Source organism: Rattus norvegicus, chromosome 13 (assembly GCF_036323735.1).
Source record: "Rattus norvegicus strain BN/NHsdMcwi chromosome 13, GRCr8, whole genome shotgun sequence".
NCBI classification, from domain to species: domain Eukaryota; kingdom Metazoa; phylum Chordata; class Mammalia; order Rodentia; family Muridae; genus Rattus; species Rattus norvegicus.
This window is the reverse complement of record NC_086031.1, coordinates 105063713-105087775: the sequence shown is the minus strand read 5'-3', so window position 1 is coordinate 105087775 and position 24063 is coordinate 105063713. Positions and strand designations below refer to the sequence as shown.

The window sequence follows — 24063 nt, the reverse complement described above, 5'->3', positions numbered from 1 at the left end:
GCCCCTGCACCCTCTGGATGCTCCCCTAACACCCCCTCCCATGTGTCCTGGATTCAAAACTCTCCCTCTTGTCTGTCTGAATCCTCCCAAAGTGTGACTCTGGGGCCTTCCTTCCAGATCACAGGCTGGGCCCTTTGATGCAGGAGCCTGGGGCGACCCTGGATTGAGGCTGCTCTGTGTAGCTTCTCCCAGGTTTTGTTCTTTTTCCTGCTGCCTGAGCGCCTGTGCAGTGAAAGAAGTGCTTTGGTTTCTCCTGCCCCTGTTGAAGGTTGCCCCTGCTGGTGCCTCCTGCTGCCCCCCTGCTCCGGGCCTGGCTTCCCTTCCTTCCTTTTACATGGCATGCCAGTTAAGGTCTGCGCTCACCTGCGGGCCTCCATCTTGCCTTCTGTCAGCTCTCCTCTTTGGCAAGAAGAAAGTGGAGAGGCCGCCTGCCAGACTCTGCGGTCTTATTATTCCTCCCTGCCCACCGTATCCCCTCTTCTTCCAAATCCTTTAAACTTCCCTGGCTTTCCTGGCCAGCACGGGGGATCTGCCTTTCAGAGTACACTGACCAACAGGAAGAATGGGGGATGACATTTTACAGAGCCTTACTTTGTAGTTGTTCATGAACCTAGCCTTTCCCAGAGAGTCGTTTGCATCTTTTCTTTAGTAAAAAACACTTTTCGTGACCTTGTTTGTTTATAATGGTAAAATACAGGTAAAATTACATGGTCTACCTTTCAACCATTTTGAGCGTATGGTGGTTGACGTTTGGATCCTGAATGTCCCCAAAGGTGCACCTTAGGTGCTATGATGCTCTTAGGAGGTGGAGCCTAGCAGGAAGGACTTCGGTCACTGGTTAGTGAGCCCTAGAATCAGAACACTGGCTTCCCTTCTACCCCCTTTCTTGGATTCCATGAGGTGAACAGATCTCTTCCTCATGCTCCCTCCATGAGTTCCGAAACTGAGACAAAGCCACCCTTGTTCTTTATAAGCTGGTCATCTCAGGTGCTTTGTCAGTGAGAGGATGTTCTAGACACTCGTGTGAGGTCAGACAGGTGTTGGTCACCTTTCACCATGTGAACTCAGGTCATCAGCCTTGTGGCAGAGGCCTCCTGCGGAGCTGTCCCCCGGGCCTAGGATTGACTGTTTGGCGGCTGGTTTACTTCAGGATTCACCCCATGTCAGTGTGTCCCCAACATGTGCCTGCTTTTGAAAATGGACGAGCCGTTGTCTGTGTTGGGATGGAGTTTTATTTGTTCTGTCTGCTCAGAGGCACTGGGCTGACCCTGCTTTTTCACGGATGCCTAATGAGCTTCCTTATCACTGTTGTGAGTCTCTGTGAACTAAGGACGATGACTCTCCCCTCAGCAGCATGTACTGAGCTTGGCAGTGGAGTGGGGGGTTTGATCTCCTATTGGTAGGAAGACGTCCTCAAGAAGCGAAACCTCAGGGTTGTGCGCCTAGGAACTGGGGCCCCTGCTGATTCTGAACCTCTCTCGTCCAGCTCCTGGGAGCACATTAGTGATGGGTAACAGCCCAGCTTACCTGTGCCCTAAGTGGAGCGCCTGCCCTGCTATCTTCTTATACAGCAGGCTAAGCAGTCCTCACTGCAGCTCCAAGGGCAGAAAGGGCAGTGTTGCTATTTATCTGGATGCAAGGGAAGGCGCTGAGGTCCGTCATGGCCATACCTGATAAGAGACAGAGCAGGGATTTGAACCATTGTCTGTCTCGGGTGTTATGTGTGGGGTGGGGTGGAGGCTGTGGCTTACATCCAGATCCAGCAGGAACATTGGCTAAGATGCTGTTCAAAGTTGCCCAGGGCTGAGCCCCAGTTTGCCTGACATCAGGGTGAATTGCAGCTGGAAATAACATCTTGCAGTGAGCCACCTTGGCTCTCCCCACCACAGCCCTGCTGCAGCCCACATGGGGAGCGCTTACATTTGTCCCCCTGCTTAGGAGCAAGTGTGACCACAGGCAGCTGAGGTAACTGTGCAGCTGTTTTTCTAAATCCCTTGGGCGCCATTGGTTGCTATTCCTGGGCCCAGCTGCCTTCTGAGTCCTGCTTCACACCCTGCTCTGTGGAATTCCCGGGATGAAGGGGGCTGGAAATAACTCGGTGGTCAGCTCAGCTCCCAAAGTGGACTCTGAGCCAAGTCACTGGCTACGTGTTCGGGGACTCGCTCTCACGTCTCTCCACCTTTCTCTGATGGGATTTCCCTCGCCCTTCTTCCTCTGCTTCTGTGCTTCCTGCTTTGTACCTGACCTAGAGCTTACCACGTGGAGATGCTGAGGAAGGGTCGGTCTGTTCCTCAGCCTTCTTTCTCTTCTCACCTCTCTCTAAACCTCTGCTTGGTTCTTATGTAGGTTTGGTAGACATGTGGGGGTTACTGCACAAAAACAAGGACGTCTTCACAATTGCTAGTGTTTGTCGGGCAGAGAATTCAATGTGTGAGTTTGTGTGCGAAACTGTTTATGTGGGTGTGCGCACCCCCCTCTATGTGTGTGTGTGTGTGTGTGTGTGTGTGTGTGTAAGAAAGAGAGGAATTAAGGCATAGGAACATATGTTCATGTTGGAGCCTTTTCCCCTCCAAAGTGACTCTCCCAGACAGGGAGTTTGAGTTGAGGTGTCAGAGAGAAAATGTAGCTTGCAGAACAGTCGGGCCCGTGTGTGTAATCACATAGCCACGTTCCTGCTCACACACACAGCGTCTTGGTTTGGATGTGCCAAGTGTGACTGCTTCCCTTCCAGCTGAAGGGACAGTTTCTATGAATTCAGAATGCCTCAAGTCAAGGCTGAGTAGAGGCACCGAGGAAACCATTGGCAGAGAACGTTTGCGGTAAATGCAGCCGAAGTCACACAAATGGCAAAGAGCCTGCTACCCTGTGCTCAGAGCACCATGTCCATCTGTCACTGCATGGTGGAGCCTGTGCCTGGAGAGCCAGGGACCCTTTAGGTGTGTCTGGCTCTGCTGTCCCCAGGTCTGCTTACTAGCCACTTCCCCTTCCGTCTGCAAAGCTGGCCCTGCTTTCTCCAAGGATGAGACTGACCTTGCTTTTCACTCTTTCTGCTTCTTATGAAGAAGCTAATGCCTAGAAGAGCCTCCTCTCTCAGACCTGCATTCAGAGGGAACAAGTTTCTTGTCACAATGACGTGGCCACCACAACATGGAGAGGATGAGGAGTCAGTGGGGGATAAACAAACCCTAATGTGTTCCCGGCTGGCTGGCGTCCTCGTGTCTCGGGAGTGGTTTGCCATGGTCCCCGTCAGCGGAATGCTGACTGCAGGCACTTGGGAGAGGATGGGATAAGAAAGCTCATGAGGCAGGGGCATAGCACTTACCTGGGAAGAGTGGAGGCAAGAGGAGGGCCTTACTTAAGTTTGAACTTGGGGAAAGGGACTAAGGGAAGAGCAGTAGGTATGTGAGGAGTGTAGCATTGAGAAAAAATGCCCGTGGCTGGTGTGACATTCTGCCGTTCGCCTCATGGCCTGTGTCGTCAATGTTCAAAAGGGGAGCATGTATAAAAGGATCTCTATTAATTAGCCATGCTGCAGAATGGGCCATAAGATAAACAAGTTAAGAATCCATAAAGCATCTTGGGGTCCATTCTGGGCCAGTCTCGCTGGAAGAATCCAGAGGCCATGGTCCCTGGCCTCAACTAGGAAGTCACACGCCCACAGAGAAGGCCAACTGTTACAATGAATGTCAGAAGGCCAGTGAGAGCCATAGCTCAGAGCGGAGTATATCTTGAGGGAGCTTAGAGGGTCCTTCAATGGTGGACCAACTATCTTAGCGGGGAGGTGGTGTGGGGGAGGTGCCATCTCAACAGGTGACTATGTCTTATGTCCAGTGTGTGTCTGCTCCGGGAAGTGCCTGCCTCTTGGTTTCAGCCCCATGCCTGCTCCAGGAGCTGTACCAGAGCAACCCCTGGATAACACAAGTCCCCTCTCTGTGTCTCTCTGTAGCCTTCAATTCCCCAGGTCCCAAACTACAGGTTGTCCATGACGATCCCAGACTGGCTCCAGGCCATCCAGAATTATATGAAGACACTACAGTATCCTTCCAGGCAGGGGCTGAGCACCCCACACAAGGGATGGGCGTGGTGACTGTAAGCTTGGCGGTGTGTCTGTTGCCTTTGGTTGTCCAAAGCCCTCTAAGGCTGGTGGGCACCCTTGGGTAAGAGCTTATAGCCTGTGATAGCAGAGGTTGCCATGAAGCGACCAGAACGGCTGGCCAGGGCTTGTCCCTCAGAGGTGAAGTTGGTCTACCTTCAGGCTGTGACCTCTTTCCTTCTTCCCTGCCCCTGCCTCCCCTACATCCCTTCTTTCCATCCTTCCGTTTTCTCTACTTTTCGCCTTTGTCCATTTTTCCTTTTCTCCATGACTAGCATCTCCTTCTCCTCTCCCGACCTTCACCCTTTTTGGTCTCTCACTCGTTTTAACTCATTCCTGATCTCCCATGATCCCAGCAAGCTCGGTAGGTGACTTCGTCCCAGTTGTATATGCAGGGTTTGGGGGTCTCCGCAGTGGCACCCCTGTCTCGGCTAGAACTGAAAGATACTAAGGAGCCTGAGGGTTCAGTCAGACTTGCTTTTTTTGGTTGCCTCTGTGCCCCCCGAGTTGTTTACAGTCAGGGCTGGTTAGTTCCCGTCTGCAGGTCCCTCAGAAGAAGCCCCGTGGGGACAAAGGGGCCGCACGCGGCTTCTGGTGTTTACCAGCACAGGAGCGAGATGTGACCCTCTCCAGTGCGCTTCTCAGGAGGCTGTGCTTGGTTGACTGTGTGGAGAGTCCCAGGCTTATTGGCTTGCCTTCTTGTTTCTCCCGACCTTGAGGATGAGAGAACTTATGGAAGCATGGAGCCTGCGTTCCCCCCATTCTCTGCCACTGGAGAACAGCACCTGCTCTGCTCATTAAGATCGATTACTTATTAGCCTGTCAGTTTCTGCCTCATACGTGACATCCTCTCCTCAGAGTCTGCTGCCTCAGTAGGAGATGGTAGCTCCCTCCAGAGAGAGGCTGGCAGCCCACGGTTCCGCCAGAGTTATTGCTGCTTTTCCCGGAACTGAGACTCCATGTGGATTGCTCTTGGTGGTTGAGGGACGCAAACACCTTCCCAATCAGACCCAGGCCCCAAGAGCTGAGCTTCTTTCAGTCGTCCCCAAACATTCCAGGTGCCCTAAAGTTAGAATGGCTCTCACTTCTATCTAGGACGAGGCCTTTCCGAGGAGAATGAGCCGGCACGGGCTTCATCAGTAGGGACAAATTTGCATGTGTTTTGCATATAATTTTCTCAACATTGATATAAAACCTGCCACACAAACTCAGCTCAGTCTTGTGACTCTTGAAGGGCACCCGCCCTCTTCACTTTTTCTCTGAGGCATTAACGAAGGCCGTTAGCCTAGATTACTGGCTGCAGTGTAGGCGGTGGAAGGCACAAGAGGACTGGAGACCAGGTCCTTAGGTCTTGGGATCCTACATCAAAGGAGGCAGAGTAGAACTTTCCCTTCAGACCTGGTGTCTGGGTGTCTTGTCCTCAGGGCCATTCCTGGCTACACCTGCATTTGACTGTCAGTGGAGCCTTTTGGTGGGTCTGACCTGCCTTCCCCTGGAACAGAGTTCAAGAGGCAGTGAACTGCAATGCTGGTCTTTGTGTGTGTCTGGGAAGAGAGGCCATGGCTGTGCTAGGCATGGGAAAACTGCCCAGGAGCTCTGTGTTTCAAACAGAGAAGTCTGGAGAGAAACTTCCAGAAGCTCGGCTATTAGCCACCAGGAACTTAGAGAACATAGTTAGACAACTTTTCATTACTTAAGTATGGATTAATCTTACTTTGTAGGAACTGAACTCAAAATGTTCTGGGAGCTCCATTGTTTGAGCAAAATCTTTGATAAAGTTAAAAAAAAAAGCACCACTTCACAGTAAGAGCTGTCCTTTTATTTTAATATCTTACTTTAGAAATGCCTGCACTTCTATAACCATGCATGGCTCAGGGCAGCTTCCTAGGATCACCTCTGGCCCTCTAATCCAGCTTCTGAAGTGGGGCAGAAGTCCTGTGCTGTGGCCGACGCCTAGCTCTTTTCTGTGCCCTCCCGAGGGGACCTGCTACCTCACAGCTCCCACCCTCAAAGCTGCTTGCGTCACTGGACGTAGCGCTCTAGGTGAACAAAATCATTCGTCATCCACAGCCTTCCAACACAGATATTTTACAAATAGGATTTTGCTTGAGGCAAAAGAATAAAACATATAAAGCAAGTTTGTTCAAGCTCAAAAACTTTTCAACATCGTGTCTCAGAAAGCATGACATATGTGGGTCCTTGGTGGGCCAGGCTTGCTAGCTCCTGCGAGAGGGGCAGTCGGTCAGAACAGGGCGTGGATAGTGGTGCCATCTGCCTAGCGATGTCAAGTGTGCGTCTAGGCACACAATGAGTAACGTTTTAAGTTATGTTGAAAACATCTAACTGCCACTCATCCACCCTTCCATCTTTTCCTCCACATCCTGATAGAGTGGTCAGGATATGTACATACGTACATACATACATACATACATACATACATACATACACACATACACACACACACAAACACATACATACACACACAAACACATACACACACATACACACAAACACACACACAAACACACACATACACACGCACAAACACATACATACACACGCACATACACACACACAAACACATACATACACACGCACATACACATGCACACACACACAAACACACGAATACCCCATACACATACACAAACACACAAATACCCACACACATACAAACACAAACACACACACACAAACACATACATACACACACAAACACATACATACACACGCACATACACATGCACACACACACGCACACACACACAAACATACATACACACACATACAAACACAAACACACACACAAAATACACACACCTCTCTACACACACACACAAACATACACACACACACAAATACCTCCCCACATATACAAACACAAATAAACACAAATACAAACACATACACACCCCTCTCCACACACAGAAACACACATACACCCCCTACACACATACAGACATCTAACCATACTTTTGTCCGTCTGTCCATCCACCCATCCACCCACCTATTCACCATTCACCTTTCTCCTATCCATCCATCCATCCGTTCGTCCATCCATCTCTTTCCATCTCGCCATCTGTTCTTCTGTACGTTTACTTTTTCTTTCCTTTCTGTCCATCCTCTCCCTTGTATCCATCGAGCTGCCCCCTCATCGGTGAATTCCTTTTCTTACGCTCATTTATTAATGGCCTTGCTAACCTGGGTTTGTTGATCTTTCTTCAGGCCATTTTGGGGATCCAAAGATGATAAAAGAGAGGTCCCAGCTCTCAAGAGCTTCTGGTCTAGCCTGTGACTTAAGACATGCAGTCAGATAACCAGAGCACAGCGTAGCCTGCTATCAAGTGCTACGAACGTCCAAGGTGCACCCAGGCTTCAGGTTAGAAGCGGGATCTCTAGGCTGTGCAGTAAGGAGTCGGGCTGTAGGCTCCCCACTGGCCACTGGCCAGGAAAGCAAGTACTTTCTTCTCCCATGGAGAGATGGGAATCCGTGTGGCCCTCTGCTGGGGACTCTGGGGTTTGTCTCTTTCCTTTACGTGTTTCACACAGATACAACCATACAGGGACCCAGTTCTTTGAAATCAGGAAAATGCGACCTCTGAGCGGGTAAGTGGCACATGATCTGAGGATCACATGGCTTCTCTTTTACCACTGAGCCACCAGCACCCTGTCCCAATCTGTCCCTGTGTCCTAGGGCTCCAGGATTCTAGTCTATGGAGGGGCTCCAGGGCCTGGCTGTGGGTGGGGCTGAGGACTTGTCACTCTTGGCAGCTAAATCTAGTGGTCAAGACTGACTCTCAGGCCAGGTGTGGTGACACACAGCTTCAATCCCAGAACTTGAGAGACAGGTGGATCTTTGAGTTCGAAGCCAGCCTGGTATACGTTGAAAGTTCCAGGAGAGCCAGAGATTACATAGAGAGACCCTGACTCAAAAAACAAAATGAACCAGACTGACTTTCAGGACAGCAGAGGCTTGCAAACCTGTCCCTGTAAGTCGCTGCTTTGAGGTTGGGAGATGCTCACATCACCCCCTCTGAGGTAGCTGGGGGCGGGGGCAGACTTGGGGATTTTAGTTCTGTCTGGGTTCTTCCTGGGAAGTGAGCTATTCCCTTTCTCTCTAGATCCCTAGTGTGGAGGTGGGCAGACCGACTGGTGAACTGACAGACAGCCAAGCTGACTGCATAACTATATAAATTCCAAGATGATCTGTTGTGCTCTGTCCCACAGGTTAATGGAGACGGCGAAAGAGATGACCCGAGAGTCCTTGCCTATCAAATGCCTGGAGGCAGTCATCCTGGGCATGTATCCTTTAAGCTTTTGTGCTGTCCCTTTGTGACCCTGTTCTGGAGCTAGTTGTGTCTTTGGTGTCCTTGGAGAAAAATGTCAGACCTCCCTCTTAATTTGACCTGGCTGGCGTTGAACACAACCAAGGTTGGCTCCTTGGACCAGCTTCATCTGTCATCTGTGGTGCTGTCAGAGACAGATGTCAGACTAGTGACTGTAAATTCAGCAGTCACAGGAGAATTCAAATTCAGAGGTACCTTGGAGAGGGCCTGCGTGGCTGTTCTCGCATTAATCTGACATTGTCATAGGAAAGACACAGGGGTCTGGCAGTGTGTCATGATGGAGCCCGGGGACACAGGGGTCTGGGCTCTAATGCTCGGTCATTTTCCCTGCATTCTTGGCTCTTTGTCTGGAGAGGAATTTGGTCCAGAGACGCTGTGACAACTCTGATGGTGATGGTTACCTGAGAATGGAGTCAGACAGATGCTGGGTCTTCTTGTGGGAAGTTGGCTGGGGGGACCACAGTCGAGGAAGCAGGACGTAGAACAAAGCGTTGGGCTAATAGCCGGCTCCAGACAAAAGCTGTTGTCGTCTTGAATGCCGTGCTAAGTGGCCTTCAGAAAGCTCTGAAGCTGAAGACCGGTGTGGTCCCATCTTGGATACTGCATGTACGGTAGCTTTCTGAAGGACAGACAGGACCTGTTGGAGGCAGCTGGGCTGGCTGTGCAGAGCCCACTGTGAGTGCTTACAGGAGGGAGTGGTGACACCTGGACCATGCATGACTTGGCAGTGGGACCGGGTTGGACAAAGTAGTTTCCAGAACTGCCAGGAGCTTGAGTGTACAGGACTTGGAAGTCAACCAGATATAGGAGTTGACGGGGAGTCAACCACAAACGGAGAAGAGCTCGAAGAGTGGAGGGTGACAGGGCTTTGGGACAGACCTGCATGGGGACAGAAGCAGTGAGGGCTGAGGGGAGGGGCAGCAGGCACCCAGACTGCAGCACTGGGGATCCCTCCTGCCTTGCATGGCGATGCCACAGCTTAAGGGAAGGGCCTGAGAGGAAGGCTCCAAGTCTTGGGCATGAGTTCAGACGTGGGCTGAGTGGATTTAAAACATGAAGTGTGGTCTGCTCGAGATGGGATATTTGGAGTGGGGTTCTTGAAGGGGGCAGATTGATGCCAGAAACACAAATTGGGTGACATGAATGTTGGGGAGACAAGTTAGGAGGAGGAGAGAATGATCAAGGATGAACTCCTAAATTCCTTTGGCTAGATGGACACAGAGAACCCATGGAAGAGACTTCTTTGTTTTCTGGTGCTGTGAGGGACGCCGTGACCAAAGCAGGGTTTCGTTCTGCTGGTGCTTCTGTGTCAGAAGCTATCACAGAAAGAAGTCAGGGAGAAACCACGGGGAATGCTACTTACTGCCTGTCCAACCTGGTTGGTTCTCAGCAAGCTAGCTTATATAGCCCAGACCTGCCTGCCCCGGGGACGGTGCAGCCTGTAACTGGGGTCTCCGCATCAATCATCCATTAAAACAGTTCCTCAGAGACACGCCACAGGCCAGTGTGATGGAAACAGCTCTTCAGTCGAGGTCCCCTCGTTCTAGGCGGCTCCACCTTGCGTCAGGTTGCCATTAAAAAAACAAGCAGGACAGAGACTTAAGGAAACTCGAGTTATGTTGAGACCTAGGAAGGGAGACGGGGGTTAGTGGAAGAGGAGCTTCAGAATTAGATGGCATGGGGGATGGTCTAGTCTGTCTGTTGATACCTTGGGCATGTGTGCAGATGCACACACCAGAGTGTGCACGTATGGATACAGACTTAACAGCTTAACATGGGATGCCTTTTCTCACCCTCTACCTTTGTGTGTGTGTGTGTGTGTGTGTGCACGTGTGTGCATGTGTATGTAAGTGTACATACGTATATGTGTGCACACATACCACAGCACGAGTGTGGCAGTCAGAGGACAATCTTGGGTGTTGGTCCTCAGCTTCCACCTCATTTGAGACAGTGTCTCTTTGTTGTCCCCCAGGCTTCCAGGGATTTTCCTATCTGCCGCCCCACCTCACAGCATTGAAGGGGCAACAGATGGGATCTGCCACCTGGCTTTGTGTAGGCTCTTGGTATTGAACCCCAGTTCTTTACATGTGCAGTAAGAACTTTAACCTACTAAGCTACCCCCCAACCAACTACCTGACTTTTTAAGACAGGGCTTCCCACTGAACCCAGAGTGCCCTAGTTTGGCTAGACTGGCTGTCTGGGCAAGCCCCTGGACCCATAGAGATCCCCCTGCCTCTGCCTCCTGAGTGCTAGGATTAAAGGTATGTGTCACCACCACCTGGCTGCACAGCAAGTTCTTTAACAACTGAGCCATCTCCTCAACCCCTCTTGTATCTTTTTGGGATTTTTTGTTTGCTTGTTTTGCTCTTCAAGGTTCTAGGGACTAAATTCAGTGCCTTCGTTGTGCACTTGACCCCAGCTACACCCCTGGCCCCAGACTTTCATAGTGTCTTATGCTTACCTATGTATATACTTTGCGTATATATCGGTGGGTATTAAAGCCAGGGCTACCCACCTGCTCCTGGACCTGCCACAGGACAGGGAGCTTTTGTGATTCTCCATTCCTTGCAGAGCACTTGGGGGTCTGACCTGAAGTATGACTGTCCATCCATACCTTAGCATCTGGAAAATGGCAACTTGAGTCTTTCTGAAGCCTCTCTCAGATCTTCTCCTTGCTCCCCATCAAAAGGGGAAATACATGTTAGGGAGTCTAGCAGGAGGGCATGCTGCTGGGGGCTGAGGTAGCTCAGGGCTCCACCCTTGAGTAGCCAGAGCTGTAGGCAGAGCCTCCTCCTGGGAACCATTGGCTAGGGAGCTGCTGGCTAGCGGCCAGTGGAAGACACGAGGCCAAGCTTATCTCTGGGCAGACAAGCTCTGCTTAGCCGCTTTGGCCACCTGCTGAGTGTGCAGGGTATGTGGGCCTGAAGTGAGTGGGTCCAAGCTATGTAGGTCCAGGGTGTGTGGGTTTGGGGATATGGGTTAGGGGTATGGGGGCCAGGGTGTATGGGTCCGGGTGTGTGAGTCTGGAGTATGTGGGACCAGGGTATGTGGATTTAGGGTGTGTGAGTCTGAGTGTGTGGGTGCAGGGTATGTGAGGCCAGGATTTGTGGGCCTGGGGTATGTGAGCCCAGAGTATACGGGTCTGGGGTATGTGGGACTGGTGTATGTGGGTCTGGGGTTTGTGGGACTGGTGTATGTGGGTCCAGGGTGTGTGGGCCACCTTGTTCTTTGCACACTGTCACACATCTGATCATCATGTCCCTGGAATTATCTAGAACACTGGTGCTTGTAGATAACAGATCTAGGAACCCTCTGGGCCAGGGCTCTTGATTTTACTTTGTTCTTACCTATGTGACATTTCAGAGAAGAACAAGGCAGGTGACGAGCGTGGGAACTTCTGCCTGTCATGTTCAACTCAGGGAAAATGGACTCTGGGCACAGACATCCGTCCAAACTTACAGCATCTCTGGGTTTGCTCTGTCAGCGTTCCCGTGTCCTGCTTTCCCCCTGGGAAGAGTGATTCAGGTCACAGTTGGTGTCTCCCAGAGTTTCCCACTGTCCTGGGATATAAGGTTTCCTCGACAGCTGGGAAGCTGGTAGGTTTGGCTGGCTTCTAGTCACCTGTTCTCTATCTAATGAAGCCAGGGACAACTTTAGGTATGGTTTCATAGGCACCATCCATCTTTTTATCTGTCTGTTCGTCTGTCTGTATCCGTCCATCCATCCATCCATCCCAGCCTGGGTTTTCAAACCTGGGTTCTGGGTATTGAGTGAGGTAAAGTGCTTTCTCCCCAGCCTGTGTCTTACACGTTTTCACTTCATCAAGTTCAGGATCCCTTCCTGGACAGCCACTTTGCACAGTGCTAACTAATGGGCGTGCACACCCTCCCATGCATGCCAGACACAGGAATCATAAAATTCTCTGAATTATGGCAGGTATTTGGGAGGAACAGCTGCTGTGGCCAGCCAGGTCCCAGGTGCATGAGAAGAAACACATTTGGTATTAGAAGTGAAGCTAAAAGCTACCATTACCACAAGCAAGCGGGCTGGGTTGCTCTGTTTGTGACATGTATTAAAGAGTATCATGATTACTTTGTTCTGTTTTTGAGACAGTCCTAAGTATTCCAGGCTGGCCTCGAACTTCCTCCAGCCCTCTAGGACGACAGGCCTGTGCCAGTGTGCTTGGGTAGCATCTTGTCCTTTTTTGGCTGAGGATTGAACCTAGGACCTCGTGTTTGCAAGACAAGAGCTTTTCCACTCAGCTGCAGCCCCTATCACTGTACGACATAGTTTCCCAGTACATGTAAAAGTCATCTGAAGGTCCCCTGTCTTCCTTACTTTCTGTTGCTGTGGTAAGACACTCTGACCAAGGCAACTTACCAGAGAGTATTTGGGGTCTCACAGTTCCAGAGGGTGAGCCCATAACCACTATGGCTGGGAGCGTGACAACGGAAGGCATGACCCTGGAGCAGTAGCTGAGAGCTTATGTCTTGAGACACAACCCAAAAGGCAGGGAGAGAGCTAACTGGGGATATATGTGGCCTTGCCTCAGTGATCCCAGCACTGGCTGGAGAGGTAGAGACAGGAAGACCCCTGGGTATCACTGGCTAACCAGCTTCTCTTAATGATCGAGTTCTAGGACAAGAGCCCCTGACGTGAAAAGTAAGCACAGCATAGGAACATGGAGGTGGATGTCTGACCTCCACACTCATGTACCCGCACCACACCATGCACACACATACACGTGCACACTCATGTACACACAACACACCTTGCATGCATGCACATACATACATGCACACGCATACACACAAAGTCATGTAAATACATCACGCCATGTACACATGCATATACACACACATACTCATACACACAGCATACCATGCACACACATGCATACACACACACACACTCATACACACAGCATACCATGCACACACATGCATACACACACACACACACTCATACACACAGCATACCATGCACACACATGCATATATACATACACACACATACTCATACATACAGCATACCATGCACACACATGCATATACATGCACACACACACACACACACACACACACATACACACACACACACACAAAGTAAAAATGCCTTAAGGAGCTCCACGTGCCCTGTAGAAACCAGATAAGGCAAAGGTGCCTGGTTATTGCTTTGTTTGGCATTTAACTTTTGAAGACGGCAGATTTTCTCTTCAGCCACTATTCACTTGGTTTTGGTAATGGGTCAGAGAGTTGATACTCAAAGGCACCCAGCAAATTCCTTGTAGAGGATTCATCTGGGAAGGTTAGATACCATGCTGCTGGAGACAGGGGGATGGACTCACTGGCCCAGCAGCAGTGTCATATTCTAGAATTTTTTGACTTTGTTGTTGGTGGTGTTTTTTGGTTTGGAGTGTGTGTGTGTGTGTGTGTGTGTGTGTGTGTGTGTGTGTGCATGCATGTGTGCACATGAGAGACAAGGTTTCTTTGTGTAGCCCTGGCTGTCCTGGAAGTCTGTAAACCAGGCTGGCTTTGAACTCACAGTGGTCCCTCTGCCTCCCAAGTGCTGAGATTAAAGGCGTGTGCCACCGTGCCTGTCACTCTCGAATCGCTCTTCCTTGACTCTGCTCCACTCAGATATTTAACCAATGGGCAGCCTTCCATTGAGCGGTTCCCTATCAGCTTTAAAACCTACTTCTCAGGAAGCTACTTTCACCATGTCGTGCTGGGGATTTACTGCAATGGTTACTACGGTTCACTGGGCATGAGCCGAAGGGCGGAGCTGATGGACAAGCCGCTGACCTTTAGGACTCTGAGTGACCTTGTCTTTGACTTTGAAGACTCCTATAAGAAATACCTTCACACGGTCAAGAAGGTCAAGATTGGGCTGTACGTCCCCCATGAGCCTCACAGCTTCCAGCCCATCGAGTGGAAGCAACTTGTCCTCAATGTCTCAAAGATGCTGAGGGCTGACATCAGGAAGGAGCTGGAGAAGTACGCCAGGGACATGCGGATGAAGGTGAGTTCAGGACAAGCACATGGTGTGTGGGAGCCTTTTCTCATCTGTACTGGTTACTTTACACACGGGACAGAATCCCTGACCTGACCATCCAGAAGGGAGGGACGGAGGATATTCTGGCCCTGACCATCCAGAAGGGAGGGACAGAGGATATTCTGGTTCACAGTTGAAGGGTGCTCTCCATCATGGGAAGGAACAGTGGTGGGAACCTGAGGCAACTGTGACCACTACTGGGCTGGATTCACTTTCTCTCTTTTATTCAGATTGGCTTCAGCCCATAGGATGGTGCTGCCCACATTAGTGTGTGGTTCCCAACTCAGTTCACCCAGCCAAAAAAACTTCCTCACAGACACCCTCAAAGAGCTGTCTCCCTTTGAGGTCCTCAATCTCATCAAACTGAGAGTCCAGATTTAACAGTCACATGGTCTGTGCCTCTTTCTAGATGGCATGGAATGTTTCTTGGTTAGTGGCCACAATAGGAACAAAACCTCTTCATCCTCATTTGACCGGATGGTTAGTCTCTGCATGTGGTCTGGCTTCCCCTCTTTGCCGGTGGACTTTTACACCATCAGTTTCAGCCAACTGTGGATCAAGGACAATAGGAAAAAAAAAACCTTGCAGCTGTGTAAAGATTTTTCTTATTAGTCCCTAAGTAGCATCTATTTGAACAGTTGTCATACCTTAGGCATTACAGGCCGTCGAGTTGTGGTTCAGTCTAGAGGAGGATGGACACACATTGTGTGCAAGCAGAAGGAACTTGAATGCCCATGGATTTTGGTGTCCCTTTGGGATCCTGGAACTGATTCCCACAAGGACCCTGAGGGGCAAATGGTGCTTCATAAACCACAGCTGAAACCATCTTAAATATTGCAAAGGAAGCAGCGTCTCCTCAATTCCTTCCATCAACTAAGATCCAAAACTGAGAGACCAGGAAGTTACATCTCAGGATGAGACAGTCACCCTGTCTTACGTCACACTGCATCTCCTACAGATCTAAGTTGCAAGGCCTTTGGCATCTGGTGTCACAACAGATAGGAGGGACATTTGCTGTGCAGACCTTGGCTAGATGGTCTCATTATCCACTCTTCCCTCTGTCAGCTCACCTCTGTGGTGGCAGCACACCTACTTGTCCCTGTCCCTCCAGGGCCTGTGGAGACACTGAGACAGTGACTACTCAGGATTCAGGCTTGCTTATCTTCACCCTTCAGGGCTTGGGGTGCTGATCTGAAGCCCACTCTGACTAACTGTGGGAGGAAGGGTCAGCTGGAGAACCGTAGAGGAGATCTGCCCCCCAACCCCAGGGCGAGAAACATGCCAGCTCCAGGAGGCTGAGGGGCTGGGCTTGGCTCCTCTCCCTCCACAGAAAAGGGGATGATGTGCTGCTACACCTCACCCTCCAGGAAGTGAGACCCTTTTCTTTTCCCAGTGCAGTAGGAGAGGAACATGTGTCTTGGATGCTGTGGTTGGGGCATTGTGCTGTGGGCAGGTGAGAGAGGGTGTCCTTAGGATCCAGTGTGGCTAATTCCTCCTGTCCCCTTCAGATCTTGAAACCTGCAAGTGGCCACTCTCCAACCCAAGTGAGAATCCGGGGAAAGTCCCTGTCTCCACGGAGGAGACAAGCAAGCCCTCCGAGGAGGCTCGGCAGGCGAGACAAATCGTGAGTGCCATTTTCTCTTTCCTAGCACACACATTTGTAGGCGTGTCCTGACCCATGGGGATAAAGCTGAGTCCTCTCTGAGGGGACTCCCCCCATTCACAGGTCATGCACAGAAACAGTGCTATGGTGTGGGCCACCTCAGGCAGTGCTCTGCCGAGGATGAGGTGAACATACAAATGGAGGGAGAAGCCAGGGAAGACCTAAGAATGGAAGAACACTGGAAATGGAATTAGGAACCTCGGGGCTGGAATCAGCTAGTCTACTTAGAAGCTACCATGGCATTTTTGTAACACTCTTGGGTCTAAGTTTAAATTTGTCAATTTCAGGGACCGGCTTACCTTTGTGCCCAGCAGGATATGGCTGCCGTCAGCCAGTAGTGGTGCAGGGATGCATCCTCATCCTTGGCTAACTACCATAGTCTGGAGATGCTGCCACAGCTCCTTAGGTCAAAATGACTCATATAAGATATGACAGTTGACCTGCTGAGAATCTCCAGGTAACCAGGGATGACTAGCTAGCAAGTCCTGAGGCCATGGTCACATAAACACTAAGCTGTCGGTGTTTGCAAATGACCAAAGTGTAGGTTGTCGAAGTGGCTTCTTGATTACTGGGGACTAGGGCGATACACAGAAATCTCGATTGAGTTCCCGCTCAGCCGCTGCATGGAAGCCAAGTGGTCAACCCAAGGGAGCCAGAGTTTGCATTTGTAAGAGGCTAAGAAGGATTCCTCACCTGTCACCCAATGTTGTTGAGCAGATCTAATTAGATTGAATGGTGGGTGTGGCTCCTTAATGGTAAACCATGTTCACAAAAGCATGTTCTGATCAACATGTTCTTCCCATCGGCTATGAAGGGACAGTTCTGCTGTGTTCACTTCTGGATGAGGAGATCCGAAAACAACAAGCGCTTGTTATCTTGGTCCTGAGTCCTGTAGCTGGTCAGTAAGGAAGCCAGCATAGCTCCCTAGACTCTAGGGAGGTGACGGGAGAGGGGTGCTTCTGTTTGGGGATAACAGGATAGGACAAAGTGTTTCAAAGAAGGTTCTTGCTTATCACTCCACATCCCACCCACCCAACCCCCACTGCAGGTTTAGCATGGACAGTTAGCAGAGACTTGCTAAAATGACAGGTGTCCAGGACTTCTGTGACAAGAAAGGCCGAGATGTGGATGCTGCAGCATATGGCCATCTTAGAGAGGCCAATGGCTTCCGTGTATGGCCTTGCAGTCTTGCCCTCAATGCCTGTCTCTTGACCTTGACACCCATCCTCACCACATCATCTCTGACCTTGGCGCCCATCCTCACTGAGGCCAAGCTCTCTTGACTCAGTCATCAGTTCCAGCTATGCTGTCGTCCAGAACCGTGAATCCTTCCTGACAGGTCAATGACACAGACCCAGCAGCAGAAAGGGAGACCTGTCTTTTGGTCTATTGTCCCCTCTGTCCATGAAGGTAACAGTCATTAATTCCTTTGAGGCTCCCATGAACAGAAGGGGTTCAGCCGCCCATAGTGGGTGGTGCTCTTCCCCAAAGAACCTGGACCAGTGCACAGGGGCTGTGATCTCTGCACAGAGTGACAGCCATTGGCAGGTCGACATTTCTGAGTCAACGTTTCTGGTTGGATTCTACTCGGTGTAGGAGGAGTGTGGGAAGTTCTTAACCAGTGAACGACTGGTGACTGAGGGGACAGGGCAGAGTGGCCATCAGGATGGAGTCAGGAGTCTGATGGTGATGGTTTGATGTAGAGGCAGGGGAAGCGTGAGCTGAAACTGTGGGCTCTGAGGTGCTTATCAGGCTCCAGGAGGAGCCTGTTCTAAAAAAATACCGATAGACCTGGGGTTTAAGAACAGCTTTAAAATGGAAGGCTCTGACCCAGAAGTGACAGTTCAAACAGTGACTTGTCGGTGAGGAAAGAAGAAGAAGAAAGTAATGGGTAGCTGTGGGGAGATGAGAGAAAGCAGAGATCAACTTAGGAGATGAGGGAAGGGCTGGCTAAGAGGGAGCTTCTGGCTCCATGTTGGCTGCTGTCCTTGTCAGTGGTGAGTATTAGACAGCCCCCATTGCCCTATGTTGTAATAGATATTTATTCTCAATCCGGGGTTTCTACCTCACCTTTGATCATTCAGTTCCCAGATAAAAGACACGTGACTCTTATATTTATAGTAAGCCTTCAACAGTACTAGACCTGGGCAGATGTCTACCCCCTAAGCTATTATTTTTGCCTCCCTATCAGTGACCCTGAGTTACCTGTTACACATGGGCTGCTCTTAATTCCAATGGCCAGCCATTGGACAGTTCTTATGATCCCTTTCCTCATGGCATCTTGCTCTTCCTTCTCCCTCCTCATGGCTCCCTTCCTCATGGTTTTCCTCCAATCCCAAGCTCAGGAACCAAACACTCCAGCTGTCTCAATTCTGCCCAGCTATAGGCTGCCGGCGTCTTTACTCATCAATCAGGGATAACTTGGGCAGGAGGGGAAAGGTTAAGTGTTACTTAGGTCTTTGTGGGGATTCTCTCATCCCTGGGGGCAACCAGGCCTTGGGGGCCAGTATTTAGTACTGTAATACACAGCAAAAGACCAAATCTCAACAGCCCTACTCTGGGGAACCCACTGACCCTTTCTGCCCACCTGGAGAGCCTGGGAGTGAGGAGAAAGAATGAGGGCAGATAGTGGCCCCTAAGCCAGAAGGGACGGTCTCCGAGAAGAGGGGCTTCAGTTTTGTCACCCTCCTGCCTTCACACCCCATGGTTCTTTTCAACCCCATGATAGGAGCTCCAGGAGGACCAAGGTGAGGACTCATGGTCCAGTGGCAAAAATGTCAACTCAAAAACAGCATGGGTAGTTGAGGTTTGGGGGAGGAACGGAAGACACTAGGGACTCTGGGGATCTTTGGAACAGTGTGACAGGACTTGACAGGGCTTGACCTGTGAAAGGGGGAAATGGGGGGTGGGGAACCAGGAGGACAGCACAAAGGATGAACCCTGAGCTGAGACCCAGTGGACCAGGATGTGGCTTTGGGCAAACCATTTCTTTAGGCCTTGGTTTCCTTACTTGTAAAGAGGAGTGGAATTAGAGTAGATTCCTTGAAGTAGTTTGTAGAACATCGTGTATTCCCTCTGGGCCTTTTCCTTGCAGAACTGAAGAGAACTACACCATCTTTGACAACAAGGTGGAAATAACCAGGAGCAAGAGGTGAAGGTTCAAAAAGAAAGTGGTGAATTCAGGAAGCAAGGTTTTTGGGCAGCCAGGGTCAGAGGGAGGGGATGCTACAGTGTGGGCTTAGGGGCAGGAAGGGGTTAGAGGGGCAGTAGGTAGACAAACAAGCAGAGAGGCTGGTGGTTTGAGCCTCCGGTGGCCTTGGGCCAGGGGATGGAAGCCATGCTGTCTGGAAAAGACAGCGGTGGTTGCATACTGAGCAGGGCCCAGGCTGAGGACCTCACTGACAGGTGGATCCTGGTTTCTCAGAGGGGCCTTGCTCCAAATCAGAATGGGGGAAATCACCCTTCCCTGGGGCTTCTGAACCAGCAGCTTTGGGTCAGGAATCTGAGTTTTTATTTTTGACAAGCCCTCAGTTCTGTGGCTGAGTGGGTGGGGTCCACAACTTGAGTTCCCCAGAGTCATTCAGCAGCAGACCCACCTCTACTGGGCTTTATGAACCAAGGCAAAGAGTTTGCATTAACAACCAACGTGGCAAGATGAAAGTGTTGAAGGCCAGTCATACCCTAGACTTGTCCAGCCCTGGCAGGCCTCTGACTGAGACGGTCTCCAGGTAAGCTTGACTGGTTCCCATGATCAGGCCTCCCTGAAGTCAATCTGGGAGATGCCTATGAGTCACCCTCACAGGAGACAGAAAGAGAACTGACTTTCTTTGTCCCAGACCCTAATCTCTACTACTTTGTCATGCAGCCAAGACAATCGGCCACACCAGCACCTTCATCTGCATCCGAGGAAGACAGCTGTTAGACAGCTACAGTTGTGAGTTCAAAGCTGTGGGTGCCAGGACCCCACTTATCCCCACCCCTCCTGACACTAGAGTGTCCTGAGAGTGGAGAGGACGACCAGGAGGAGCTGGATCTCCAGGTGTTTCCCTTCCATCGTCTTCCTATTGCCGCCCCCCAAGGTCTTTCCCAGCCCCTGCGGGGCAGTCATAGGCCTGTATATTGTAAAGTTTCAAAAAAGGTGGGGTGCAACTCCCAAGGCCTGCAGATTCAGGCCCATAGCCTTTCTCCTGCTGAGCAGGTCCCAGGAGCCCCTCATTAACTCTTTCCAGTGGGGAGTGTGGAGAGGGATCTACATGTAAGCCAGGTGGCCTTGGGACAGCATGGTGGTCATCGGGAGCCCTGCACATGTGGGGACCAGAGGAGACTACAGAGCTCATAGGCCACGCTTGCTCCTCTCCGTATCATGGGGAGTGTGGAGAGGGATCTACATGTAAGCCAGGTGGCCTTGGGACAGCCTGGTGGTCATCGGGAGCCCTGCACATGTGGGGACCAGAGGAGACTACAGAGCTCATAGGCCACGCTTGCTCCTCTCTGTATCACGAATCCTGGCCTCTTAGCTCTCTATGTGCATATGGAGGTTGGGAGGAGCCTCAAAAGGGTATCTATGGAGGCTTCTGTTCAAAGTGGACTGAGGTGAGCGGGGAGGGAACGGTCTCCCTGGTTCCTCTTATACCTCGGCTCCTGATGGTCAGAACTAGGGAAGGAAGGACTGTGCTGCCATGCAAGAGAGGGAAGGACTACAGAAGACAGAAGCAAAAGAACGGCCGGAGGGGCTGGGGACTTAGCTCAGTGGTAGAGCGCTTACCTAGGAAGCGCAAGGCCCTGGGTTCGGTCCCCAGCTCCGAAAAAAAGAACAAAAAAAAAAAAAAAAAAAGAACGGCCGGAGAGCAGGGATCACAGGAGACATGGAAACTCCAAGCTGACTCGTCTCTCTGTTGATGTATACATCTGCCATAACCACAGGCTAGACCAGCATCATAGGTTAGACCAGCACCCCCCAGCTCCCAGACATAAGCCAACAAAAGGCTCTTCTCTCCTGCCTATAGCCTTCTTCAGGCAGGCTTTGGTTCGGCTAGTCTTGCTTTTTAAAAGGGACAGCATTGACCATGCCCCAGTGGCTTCAGACACTGGGCTTGCTGAGCTGATCTTCATCGGGAAAGTCTCTTGGATGCCACTGTCATGCTATTATCTCATCATTACCTAAGGCCAGCAAGTCTGCTGAGTGCTCAGGGAGGAAAATAACCACAGTTGGCGTGAGGCTGCCAGCTGATGCCCGTACATAGTTCTAGGGGCTTACGCTGCCCTCCGCTCGCAGCTGGAGCCACTTCAGCTCTGCATTCCTCTCTGTCTTTGCACTTGCCTAAATAATCCCCTTAGGAACATGTGTGTCACTGGGTTGACACAAGAGTCAGCTGAGTGGGAGGCTGAGAGTGACTTTACCAGCCTCAATTAAGATCAGGTTTCTAAAGGGAGATGGCCTTCCCCTCCCCCGGGGCCTCTTCTCTGCTCCCTCAGAGTGTTTTGGTCTTATTATCATCACTACATGTATATTTGTGTAAGGACACACATACATGTGAGGGGCAGAGGACAACTTGTGGGTTCTTACCTTCCACCATGGATCACGCTTGGTGACAAGTGCCTTTAACTACTGAGCCATAGTCCCTCCCACAAAGAACAGTCGCTTCTTTGCCTCTCAACTCGACCCACTAGGGGTTCTTAGAGGAAAGTGGGGAAGGAGATTGGGGTCTGTGTTTCAAAGCGCCTGTCAACTTAAACCAACTCCTTCCCAACTCTGGGAGTCAATTCCCTGTAATTCTTTTCTGATAGTTGTTCACAGTGGGTAGAGAAGTCAGGGGATCCTGATGTGGCAGGGCATCCATTTTTCCAGTTACTTGAGAGGTGGGAGCCAGGAAGATCTCTTGTGTCCTCAAGTTCAAGAGCAGTTTAGACTATATTGAGGCAATCAGTAGAGAAGAGAGAAGAGAGGCTGGAGACATGGCTCAGTTGTCGGCTTGCTACACAAGCTTGAGGTGAGTTCAGATCCTGATACTTTTAAAAGGCCAGGTATGGCAGCTCACACACTGTAAGCCCACTGTGTGGGGCAGGGGAGACAGGGTAATGTGAGGCTTTCTGGAAGCCAGCTTATCTCAGTCTACAAACTCAAAGTCTAGTCATAGATTCCCATCTCAAGAAAATAAATTAGGTGAAGTAAGGAAGAAAACAGGTCAGCCCCTGGCCTCCACATGCAATGGACACACTTGGACACATACCTCTACGCACATCCTCTCAGGAACATCTACAGCAAAAACAATAAGGGAAGACCATCCCTTCACTGGGGTCGGCTTCTCCAAGGACCAGCCGGTCTAAGCCTTTTTCTCTCCTCATTTTTCTTTTACCTAGCCTTCCTCTTTTTCTTTTTTCTGCCATATTTTCTTTTCCCCCTTTCCCTTTTCTTTTGGCTATTAATCGACCAAGGGAACTCAGGGGGGTCCTGGAAGCCTCTCTTCACAGTTTGTAGGCAGTGGTCCCATTGAAAGTAGCTGATCTCGAGGGCATGACTGGACCAAGCCGGCGTTACCTTGAAGGCCTCGAGCTCACTAACACCGCTGAGAGAAGGTGCACACCTCCACTACATTCCCACAGAGTGTCACTCGGGCATCCCAGGAACCATGAGAAGACATGCAAATGTGGTGCAGACCAGTACATGCACCGTCCACAGGAGACTAGGACACAAGTTCTTTAGTGGGTAGCAAGTTGGTAGATTTAGTGATCACTGTGAAGTTGTTTCACAGAGAATGATCATAGATCAAGATACCAGAATCTTTTTTTTTTTTTTTTGGTTCTTTTTTTTCGGAGCTGGGGACCGAACCCAGGGCCTTGCGCTTCCTAGGTAAGCGCTCTACCACTGAGCTAAATCCCCAGCCCCAAGATGCCAGAATCTTTTAGTGGCTACTTGAGAGGCAGGAGGATTCCAAATTCAAGGGCTGTCTGATAACTAACTGAGATTTCATCTCAAATGTAAAACGAGAAGGGAGTAGGGGAGGGTGCAGTGGCACAGCCTGCCTAACACAGGAGCGTTAGGTGTTTTAGGGCAGCCAAGCCCTTCTTAGAGAGACAGATTGCCAAGCTATGGAGTCAGCTGTTCAGATGAGAGAGCTGGACTACTTCCCTATCAAGAGGAAACAACTCGCTAAAGAGAAATCTTTCAAAGCTTTAAGAACTTTCTTATACCTGAGTTTTCACTTTTTAGCACTCAAGATAAAGTGTCACTGAATGTCATTGAAAGACATCTTTGATGATCTTGCGAAAATGACAGAACTCCTGAAGTAGAACTCACCAGCGTCCTGAATCCCACTTATAGTCTTGGTCATGTCGACCTACATGACAAGGGGTTCATCGGATAGTGGAAGCTGTCAGAAGGCTTACACAGTGTCACAGTGTCACCCTGGGAAGCTGCCAACACCTTGGCTAGGCAGCTCACTGCTGAGTGCTTTAGGAGTTTCTTAGCAAACATGCTCTGCACAGGGCAGTTTTGTGCTATGGCGTGTGGTTTCAGTGATTTCTGAAAGGTACACCTCAACTTTTTTTGTTTGTTTGTTTGAGACAGGGTTTCTCTGGCTGTCCTAGAACTTACTCTGTAGATGAGGCTGGCCTCACACTCAGAGATCTACCTGCTTCTGCCTCCTGAGTGCTGGCATTAAGGCGTGTGCCACCACAGTGGTCAATGCACCTTGATTTTACACATTCAAGCCTACAATATGAACCATCTCCGGTAACTGAGAATGTCCACCGAAACCTAGTCTCCTTGTGATCCCTGTGCTCACTGTTGCCAAAGAGAATTTGGCTTAGTCTTGTATGATATGTAACTTGTTAGGACCTCACAGGTACTGGGGTTTCAGAAGTTGTAACCCTGAACTTGGTGCTACACACCTATAATATCCAAACAT

At 50.4% G+C, this 24063-nt stretch overlaps 1 protein-coding gene across 12 annotated transcripts in view; it reads left to right on the top strand.

Annotated features, from left to right (window-relative positions):
- Positions 1-24063, top strand: part of Vash2 (vasohibin 2) — a 31469-nt gene that overhangs the window by 4550 nt on the left and 2856 nt on the right. For 3 of the 12 annotated variants that reach the window (NM_001401379.1, XM_006250463.5, XM_063272551.1), the window contains 7 exons: positions 3947-4035; positions 7643-7699; positions 8321-8395; positions 14079-14460; positions 16002-16117; positions 19251-19307; positions 20022-20090. In NM_001401379.1, coding sequence (NP_001388308.1) covers positions 3947-4035; positions 7643-7699; positions 8321-8395; positions 14079-14460; positions 16002-16117; positions 19251-19307; positions 20022-20090 — 845 coding nt within the window. Of the gene's footprint in view, positions 1-3946; positions 4036-7642; positions 7700-8320; positions 8396-14078; positions 14461-16001; positions 16118-16443; positions 16614-16970; positions 17028-17204; positions 17567-19250; positions 19308-19722; positions 19885-20021; positions 20094-24063 lie in introns of those variants that run through there. The other 9 variants (XM_008769868.4, XM_008769869.3, NM_001394373.1 and 6 more) reach the window with 7 other exon arrangements.